The 10,390-nt window shown below is 40.9% G+C and overlaps 1 protein-coding gene across 1 annotated transcript; it reads left to right on the top strand.

The window, feature by feature from the left end:
- Positions 1 to 7,780: 7,780 nt before the first annotated feature.
- On the top strand, positions 7,781 to 10,132 carry LOC122405948 (zinc finger protein mnm-2-like). The gene is made up of 2 exons (XM_043411036.1): positions 7,781 to 8,832; positions 9,111 to 10,132. Exons 1-2 carry the CDS (start codon positions 8,025 to 8,027, stop codon positions 9,398 to 9,400), a joined length of 1,098 nt encoding a protein of 365 aa, XP_043266971.1. The 5' UTR covers positions 7,781 to 8,024; the 3' UTR covers positions 9,401 to 10,132.
- The last annotated feature ends 258 nt before the right edge of the window (positions 10,133 to 10,390 follow it).

Below are 10,390 nucleotides of genomic sequence, written 5' to 3'. Positions count from 1 at the left end.
ATGGAACGGCGGCGGCGGCGGTGGCTTTTCGTAGCACCCCCTGTCAGCTAAAACGGCTCGTCGGGTTCATTCGGCTGGAAGTGGGCATATAATAAAATTTTTGCCCGCCATGCCAGAGGCGTCGACTATACCCAATGTTTTCTCTTTCCCTACCCTCCGTGTGTTACTTCCAAAAGTACAGTCCCCGACGTGTTCGCACGAGGGTGGAACCCTACGCGTGCACAAACCACACGGAAAACTATGAATGTACGTGAGAGGGCTTTTATGGGGCTTGCCACGACCTCGAGACTCTCGTATATCTCTCTCGGTATATACACAATCTCCGCTTATGTGTATGTAAAAGTAGGGGAGAGCAGGGCAAAGTGGAACAACGGGGCAAAGCGGAGCGTCCTCCCAAAAATTTAGAACATTTTTTTGCATTGGAAATCTGCGAAACTTCGTTATTCGGCTGAGAAGATGCTTCAAAAACTCCTCAAAATGAAGAAAAAAAACATTACGGTCGTTACGAATTTCGTTCCTAGCAATGGCGGTTTACAGTTGCACTTTTGGCGAAGAGTTATTTTCACTGTATTTCGATAACATTTTTCGAGTTCAATCGTCGCAGGGCAATTTGTTGCTATTTTTTCCAATGAGCGTTATGAAAATTGTGTGCATAATTTACAATTTGCGTTGTGAGCGAAAAAAATGGTGGCCGAACTGAGACCAGTTTCGTTGAGCGAAAATCGATGGAACCATCGCCTTTTTGTTCTTATAATTGATGAACGTTTGAGTTGAGTTTTCTGAATCGTTGCGTATTTTTTCGCGTCTTGGTTTCACTACCCGACATTTTTGTAGATTTTTCGGGCGCAGATTGGACATTTGAAAAATCTGGCAAGAGCCTATCAATCTGAATTTGTGGGTCTCACAATAAAACACAATTTCGTGTTTTACGATTCTTCATTGGAGATCGTACGACTACAAAAATTGCCATTGCTCAAAATCTTCTCGTACATTGTGTGCGTTTCCTACATAAACTTCGTACTCGGTCACTGTACATGGACATGCACATCCTCGCACAAGCGGACTCGCATCCGTGGAAAGAAATCTAGCAGGGAGAAACTACCCCTGCGTATGCTTGACGAAGGGGATCGTGCGATTCGGGAGGGCTTTGCTCGAGGGGCGTGGGCACAGAGCGCGAAGGGGAAGGCTCGAGTTTTTCTCTTTCCTGCCCTGCTCGCTTTGCTTGTCCACCGCGCGAAAGGGGCCACACATCCTGAGCTCCAGTCAGAAAAACGCAAGCACATGTCACACGATGCGAACAGTCGTCGGGTCTCGATTATTTTCGAGAATTTTTAACGAACCGATCTCATTGTCAGACGGTTGTAAAAATTACAATTCCATTTTGTATTTATCTGTTTATTTGGAGGGGGGGGGGAGATGAAATTCAAAGAAACTCGACGAAAACGGATGGAAAATTGCTTACGGCGAGTACGGACGAGAAGAACATGGAACAATTGAAATTCGTAATAAGGAATGCAATATTTTCGTTTTTCGACGGTCACACTGATGATCGCAGGGTCGCAAAAAAGTATTACGGGGAAAAGTAGGCAGCAAAACTGGGCCTCGGATCGCATTGAAGATGAAAACGATCTTTGTCTCAAGCTCGGAAGTGTTTCGTTGTAAAAATTGCCATTTTTTATGAGCCAATCACACACGGAGTATTTGCGATCCGTTTCGCTATTCTCTTACTCATTCGTCTTTGAAGCAATTGCAATTGATTGATGTGCGTAAAATACTTGCGGAAGTATTTTGTAGTCGTGCTAAGATTATAAAATAATGCAGTAAGTAGTGCAAAAAAGGAAGGTAATACTTGAACGTTGGTCCTTTCAAGGGACGAAAAAATCGACTGGGAATAGGAGAGTAGGACAGCTCGAGATAAAAAGTTGAGAGTTCATATCGACGAGGGGTCACCGCAAACGATGGAGAAAGTGACGAATAAGAGGTTCAGTCAATCGATCGATCATCTCGAAGGACATCTCGTGATTCCGTATAACATCGCTTTTGTATACAAACGCACAAAAAGGCGCGAGTGCGAGGCCGAATGGTTAGGAAAAACATGAATTTCATGCAAAAAGTACGCGCCCAACAAATTGGATCGTATTGATAAAAGAGAGAAAAAAAAACACAGGAGGATATGCGCCGGGATAAAATCGCGTGATTCAGAATTCCCCTGTGAAATGGAAGCGATTCGTCATTCGACTGGACAGCTCTGACAAAAGTTCTTGATCCGTGAAAACGCTCTAGATCGCGTGGACTTCTCTTCGATTTCATTCACTTTCGATATTTTTCTATCGAAAAGGTCAGCTCTTGAATTCGTTTTGAAACATGAACAAAACATTCAGATTCGTCCTTTCATCGATTGTTTGTCAGTTTTTTTTGAGTAAATTATCATTCACACTCGACCAGTACATTTTTCATGCATCGATAAAATGGCTTTGGAAATATTGTTTCTCCTATTGCTTTGAAGCTTGTGATTCAATTCTCATTATTATACCTAAAACATTGTCACATCCAATCATTTTTACTCAATTCGGGTATTTACTAGTTCAGCTTTATTTTAAGGAAGTTGAGGCATTAGAAAGAAAATGATGTCATCGCTTTTAAATCGATTGCATCTTATAAAGTGAAATGTGAAAAAAAAAATCAGTTAAATTTCCAGACAGTTTAGGAGCGTCGTTGCTGAGAAAAATCATTAACAATTGGAAGTTAAGACACTTCAGTGATATCTTCGTTAAAAGTGATACTAAAAATATGAAATTTTTCGGACAACATGAGCAAGGCTTGCCGAATAATGTCAATTTTTTCAGATTTATTAGAAGAGTTGCTGAGATTATATTAATAATAATCTGTTTCCCGTGCAGTTTTTCGAGGCTAGGATCGTCACCGTCCGTGTTTTTGACTGAGCTTTCACCAGTTTTTCGTCGTTTTTTCCCCAATTCTTCTTTAAGGAAGTTGAGGCTGTACAGTCATTTTTTTTACCCAAAAGTGATGACTTGTACCTTTCAAAAGTTAGGCCAGTTTACAGTTTGGCAATGTTGCATACACTTTAAAGAAAAGTTGGGGAAAAAAAGACGAAAAACTGGTGAAAGCTCAGTCAAAAACACGAACAGTGACGATCCTAGCCTCAAAAAACTGCACGGAAAACAGATTATTATTAATATAATCTCAGCAAATCTCCTAAAATCTGAAAAAAATTGACATTATTCGGCAAGCCTTGCTCATGTTGCCCAAAAAATTTCATATTTTTAGCATCATTTTTAACGGAGATATCACTGAATGTGTCTTGACTTCCATAAGATTACATGTTATTTGGCCCAAATTGTTATTGATTTTTCTCAGCAACGATGCTCCTAAACTGTCTGAAAATTTAACTGATTTTTTTTTACACTTCACTTTATAAGATGCAATCGGTTTAAAAGCAATCATTTTCATTCTAATGCCTCAACTTCCTTAAAGTGTATGCAACATTGCCAAACTGTAAACTGGCCTAACTTTTGAAAAGTACAGGTCATAACTTTGGGGTAAAAATAATGACTGTACGGCCTCAATTTCCTTAATAATTGGTGGTTCCTGTGGCTCTCGCAGTTTCCAATAAAATAAAGCTTCGAACTACTTTGATATCGTATCAGATATTCCCTTATCCGAGATTATCGCTCGAAGAAAATATATTGAGAATCCCTTCACTACTTGCAATAATACTCTGTCGACGGATAATTTTTTTTGCTCCTGCGTATTTTTCTTCGTAGATTCCATCAAAATCGAGCCTCCGAATGGCAGGTGAGAGCCCGATTGAAAGATAAAAAGGTCGTTTCTGGCTCGGATTCATTATTTCCGTCCCCCATTTGTAATGTTGATTTTTCGAATTCGAGTAGTACGCAAAGAGAAGAATGTTTGCTCGCAGAGTGCGACGAAAATGGGCAAAGTTTCGTATAAATTGTGTACATATAGGATTACCGTTGGTGTTGTGACTTTTCTTTGAACCGAACAAGACGGATCACCAGAACTCGCTGGTCAGAGAGAGAGAGAGAGAGAGAGAACAAGATTTTTTTTTCGCTTTTTGAAACTATTGTACAAATTTAGAAATGGTAGGCAGAATTTCGAACGCGCGTGTCATCGATCGATCAGAATTTTGCTTCGGAATATCGTCACCCAAAAGCTGCGTATAATAGAGAAAGATGTTTTTCTTTGGGACATTAGCTGGTTCTTGCGTCTTTCAGGAGTATCTTTCGAAAACTTTCTTTTCTTCCGTGTGGCAAGGAATCTGGCAGACTTTAAGAAGCGCAGGTTGCATTATGCGTTGCAATCCCTTGAGAAAAAATCTCACGTGAACGAGAAAAAATTCAAATTTTCCATCCCCACGCATAAATCGGCGCAGTCGTCAAAAGAGTTCGTCCGTGCTTAATACACTTTCCGTGAAAACATCCTTTATTTTCCTAGGTAACGTATAGCGTGTCCCGGACTCGAGCTAAAATCATTAGGTGGACGCATCCCTTTGATTTTTTCTTTTTACAATGGAGATTCTCTTCGGTTTAAACGTTTTTTTGTATTTCACACAGGAATCGTTCAAACAGGAGTGAAGAAAATGAACCCCACTTTCGCAGGCCTGTTGGCACGACCTCGCCCAATCCTTTCCCGTCCTCAATATTAATTATTCCCATTTTTCGTACTCTGTGACACTTGGAAGTTTGCATGTGTACATCGAGATCGATCTGGCTTAAACTGGAGTAAACTCTTTTTCCGGTATTTAGCGTTTCCAGAGATCCACGAATTATAAAGCGTCATCGATGTACAGACTGAGTCGGTATCCCCCGTCGGATAAGCCGTAACGGGGGCTCGTATTCATAAGTCCGAAGTTGCTGGGAGATCCGGAGACATACTTATATATCACAGGTAGAGGAAGCAACAGGTAGTCATAGCGAACGCCTCCGATCCATGTCAGATAACCCTGCATTCCTGAGCGAATTTTGCCACGTTATTGTTTTCCGTACAAGTAACAGTGCGATGGATTTTAATCCCTTTCTCAGAAACACCGAGTACGTCGCGTCCGTTTTGCCATTTTATAATCACTGCAAAGCCGTTGAGTCGTGGAAGACTTTGACTCCGATTATTACATTTTTTTTTACAGAACGTGACAATGAAACGGGTTTTCTTTGCCGTAGTAATCTTTTTCGAAAGAAAAGACTTATTTGTGTAAGCGACACGAGTCAACTCATACTGCTCGATCAATAAAAATAAAAGTTATTCTGAAAAGGTTTTACGACTTTCTGTTGGAAAAACTGGGCTTGTAAAAGTATTGTCAATGGCTGACTTCAAGAAAATGCCGTTGTAGGCTACACGAAGAGTTTTTGTTCAGTCATCAAATTCCGATCCCAGCACTTTCTTTACGAATAACAATATTTCAGCATATTATCTCAGGAACGCTCTGTCGATGCCTGAAAGCTCTCAAAAAGCCTCGTTCCAACTACGCTTGTTCAATTCTTTCGCGAGTAAGCGCTCGTATTCTTCATTTTTATTCGAGTTTTAACAATCTCGTTCTCGCTTCAACTGGATCAGCTTCAATGGAGCTCTTCTAATCGTTCTCATTCTCGAAGAGAAAAATCTCCTCCTGAAACTGCGTTTGGGTCGCATCCTCGTAAATCGTCGGATGTGCGATTGAGCTAATCCTTCGTGTTATTCTCAGAGACAAGACACAGTCGAGGCTAATGATGAGTACAATCGTGGCGAGAAAGAGATGGAAGCGCTCAACCAAACGAAATTCATACCTGCGGGCCTTTACTGGATTCACCAGCAACTTTCAGGTGACTGCGTCCTGCGGGGGTGGGCACAATTACCTTTATCTTTTTATTGCCCGCAATAAACGCGGTTACAATTACTAACAGTCTTACGGCCGTACGAACCAGGCCACTGAGAAGCGCTCTGCCAAACGGGTTCGCTTCCGATTTCGGCACATTTTGCGTTTTGTTGAATTTTCTTGAGAGAATCGATACTCAGAAGCTGATTGTATCGACGACGTTCTCAAAACGAGCGATTAAATTCCGATAAAACTGAATTTCCTCGGAGATTCGCGTTTATATTTATAACAGAAAATATTCTTCGTCGCACGTTCGATTATTTAAACGTATTGTCTAAGAAATTTTGAGCGTGGAATGAGAATATTTGATCTGCGGCCACAAATGTAGTACATTCGGATTCCGGAGTTGATGGAAATCCGGGGTTAAAAGTCCGCAGGAAAGTTTTTGTAGCTTTCGAGTTCCGTTTTGACAGGGCTAAGAGAGCTGCGACTCAAAAGCGTTTGTTACGAAATCGAGACGAGTATGTAACATTGAGCGAGAGTGGGAGTGACTAAGGCAGAAGATACGATGCTGCAGCAGGGCGAAAGCTTTCAACAAGGATCGCGTATAAATGCATCGAGAATAAGAGGAGACTGCAGGGGATTGTTCGTTTTGAGCAGAGGGTAGTTTCGCTCCAAGTGTTACAATAAATCAGCGCGTTTGGTAGCACGACACGCAGCGAAAGAGAGAAAGAAAGAGGGGAAAAGTGCTCGGGTCGACTCCACCCCCGCGTTGCAGCCCCTGAATTCAATGCACCGATACGTATGTGCACACAGATGTGTGTATACTACGCTCGTATGCGCATGTATTCGGAAGATAGCGTCATAGAAGCATTTTATATACGAGAAACGAACACATGACGGGAGCTCTAAACGCGCGAGGGCCCATTCGCCGCTTCAATTCTACGCATTGTGTTTAGAGTGGCCGTGCTTTGGCGGCACCCATTGAAAGCCCAAAAGTTTATACACGTCCGTAGAGAAACTACTGACGCAGAATGCCTTAATCGTTTTCGGACCGAGGGGAGGGAGAAACAATTCGCTTGATGATACGAGTCCGCGTGCGATGCGATTTCGATCGACAGTATTTTCGATTAATTAATGCACGTTCGGTTGTGTATGCTTTCTTAGTTTACTCGGTCCGTTCGGCGGTTCACGAAGCCTCCAAAACGCTCGGATTCACAAATTTTCACGCAGTCGTCACACTTTGTTAGGGAAGTCATAAATGATTTTTTCAAGTTACTGAAAATTTCGGACTTTGCCGCGATGAAAAATGGAGGAAGATATATTCCGAAGGGGCCGAAATATTCTCAATGCGACTGGAAACAGTGACATTGATTTTGACAGGAATTTATTTTCGGGAAAAAAATTTGACGTTTAAAGTAATCGGAAAAATTGGTACAAGGGAGGCTGAGAAAATTGACGTGCGGCACAGCCACAAATTAATTCAGGATGACAAAAGACCGCAAGTACGATCAAACCAGAATACACATTATATAGATATACAGATATGTGCATTATGGCTTGTGTTGTCAAAATGACAATAGATATACGAGAACGGGGCACACGAGCGTTGCGCCTTTCGCTGGCCTACGAAAAAACCCACCTCAGCCTTCGTTCGAGCCTTCCACCACCACCCCGAGCCGTCAACCGCTCCGACGTACGGTTACTAAAAGCATAAGGGGTGAGACAGAGGCAGAGGGAGAAGCTACGAGATTCTCGGTGTCCAAGAGAAAGAAGGAAAGAGGGAGGGGGTATTCAGAGCAGTTGACGGAGGGTTCGGAGTGTCGAAAATGCCCCAATCCTGGCACGAGGGGTGTGTCCCAAAATCCCCTACCTTTCGACTTTTCACTAAATCCTCTGTGTTGTATAAATCGAGGAAAGAGGTCGAAAAACACACCAGTTATACTTGAGATTCCACGAATCTCTGACGTCTCGTTAATCCTCGCGTTAGGAGTCGTCACGTTTCGGTGAATCAGTGAATTCTCAAATTCGTGCCTTCGAGATATTCGATATTTTTGTATTTCAAGTGCCGCACGGAGATAAACATTCGGAGTGTTCAGTGATCGCGAGTGAAGTACTATCTTTCGTTCGTTGCTTCGAAGCCGGATCGAACGAAGAGAAAAAAGTGGATATATCGCGAAGCATAAGGCATTTTATGAAAACAACGAAAGGAAAAAAGATGGGTGAAGCCAACGGTACAGGATTCTTCAGACCCTGGAAATGCCAAAAGGTCATTAGTTCCGCGATCAACGATACTCCGATCAATGAAAAATCGAATGCCGAACCCATAAGCAAGTGCATAAAACGACGTGATTCGGAAGAAGAGGATACCGATAGCGTAGACTCTTCCTGGAGCGCTACCAGCGAAACCGAGTGTTATCAAGCTTCGAGTGATTTACACGGTGAATTTAAGCGGGAACACAGCGCGCGAAGTAGAAGCTTAGCTTCCTCTTGTTCGACAAGGAGTTGCGACGAACGTACCGCCACCGAAAGCCAGTGTATTTTTAAAAATTTTGAAATTGCCGCGAAAAATAGCGAAGGTAGTGGCTGCTCCAAATCCGAAACTCCTCTCGCTAATGACTCACGCATAGAAAATAACAGTAATTTGTCGAGCGATATCTCCTCAACGGCTCCGTGCAATTCCCCTTGTTCCGCTTTCACACCAATTTCGCATAATTTACTCTATCCAAAGTTCGACCATCCGCCGCCGTTCTTTGCCGATTCTTTCGTACCCAATTGGTCACAACGGCATGTTGATCAAATGAGTCTACTCTACGGTCTTGCCTCCATGCCAGTTGGCACCTACGGCACCTCAATGGAAGAAGCTGTCAAATATATTCACCAACAAGACGTCGCTGCCAAACAAATGAAGAAACTGAGGCCCAAGAAATTTCGTTGCGTGCATTGCGACGTTGCTTTCAGCAACAATGGCCAACTCAAGGGACACATTCGAATTCATACTGGTAAGTTCATTCAAAATATTTATTGTATTTAACTACGCACGAATTCCCCGGATTTAAAGATCCGGTCGTTTCACATTAAATACATTTTCAGTCAACATTATTTACCAAAAAATTGTAAAAATTCTATCGTTCATCTCAACCGTAAATTCTTTTTGACAAATTATTCCAACGCGCAATTAAAAATCAAGAATCGAATTAAAATTTCACATAAATCGTGAAAAAAAATGGACGGATTAATCGCAATCGACTAATCGAAAATTTCAATATTTTGTTTACAGGTGAACGCCCATTCAAGTGCGAAATCGATGGATGCAACAAAGCCTTCACGAGGAACGAGGAACTGACCAGACACAGAAAAATACACACTGGTCTGAAACCTCACTCGTGCGATATGTGCGGAAAATCCTTCGGCCGAAAGGATCATCTTAAAAAACATCAGAGGACGCATCAAAATCGTGGCATTCCAGGACATTTCAGCACGACCATGTTCGGTTTTATCGAACACGCTGGTCACTATCCATCTCTACCACCGGGACGTCCTGTTCCTCCGTACCATTACCCCCTTTAAAGACCAATCGCGTGAAAAATGTAAATGTTTGTATATAAATTCGTGTATATAAATGTTTGTATATAAATTGAAATAATTGTATGTATATATGTAGATAAACGATCTATATTAGGCTGTAATGCAATGAATTTAAGAAGGATGAGAAATTTCCTGTTGTCGATGGACCAAAGCTTTTTACTGATCGAGAAAATACAAACATTTTTATCTCTCCTATTCTACCTCGTATAAAAAGTAATATTTAAGCCATCTGCGAAATTAAAAGTTCAAATATAACAACAACGATACAAAAGTCATTTTGTAAGTGATAATAATCTCTGTGAATAAAAGAATGAATGAATGTAAAAAATAGTATGTGAAATAACAGTTAAACGAGTATTTTCATAATGTATATTCAAATTTACAGCAAAAATTTACGATGCTTTAAATCATAAAGCTCCTGGAGTTCACTATCTTACGCTTTATAGATTTGAAAAATGTACTCGCGTCTGTTACAACGCAATTATATAATTGTTAGAAGATATTCATATTTTTGATAAAATTATATCCGCTTGTTCGTATTCATAGCGTATGATGAATACAATACTGGGAAAAAGAAACTAGCGGTGCTCAATGAGCGACAAATCACAATGAAAAAAAAGTCTCAGTGTTCACAATTTTTATTTTTTGTATTCTTCAAATGCACGTGCAAAAATAATATAGCTTTGTTGAAATAAAAACCCTATGAAATTTTAACGGATTTTTTTATTTATTTGAAAACATCTCACTTGGTCTAATTCAATAGGCTTTAATACAGAATTATGAATTTATATTTGTGTCCTTTATTCATTCAGGATGAATTATTTCGTGAATCTTCAATTATTTGGTCCGAAATATATTACATTTCAATACAACACAAACGACGACAAATTATTATTTCAACGCTCCATTACTTTATCGATCACAATTTTCTGGCTACAACGAAAATGACGAAAAAATGGTCGGAAAATGTTC

This window comes from Venturia canescens, chromosome 2, assembly GCF_019457755.1.
Source record: "Venturia canescens isolate UGA chromosome 2, ASM1945775v1, whole genome shotgun sequence".
Classification (NCBI taxonomy): domain Eukaryota; kingdom Metazoa; phylum Arthropoda; class Insecta; order Hymenoptera; family Ichneumonidae; genus Venturia; species Venturia canescens.
Note: the sequence above shows the minus strand (reverse complement) of the source record. Positions and strands in the feature narration are given on the sequence as shown.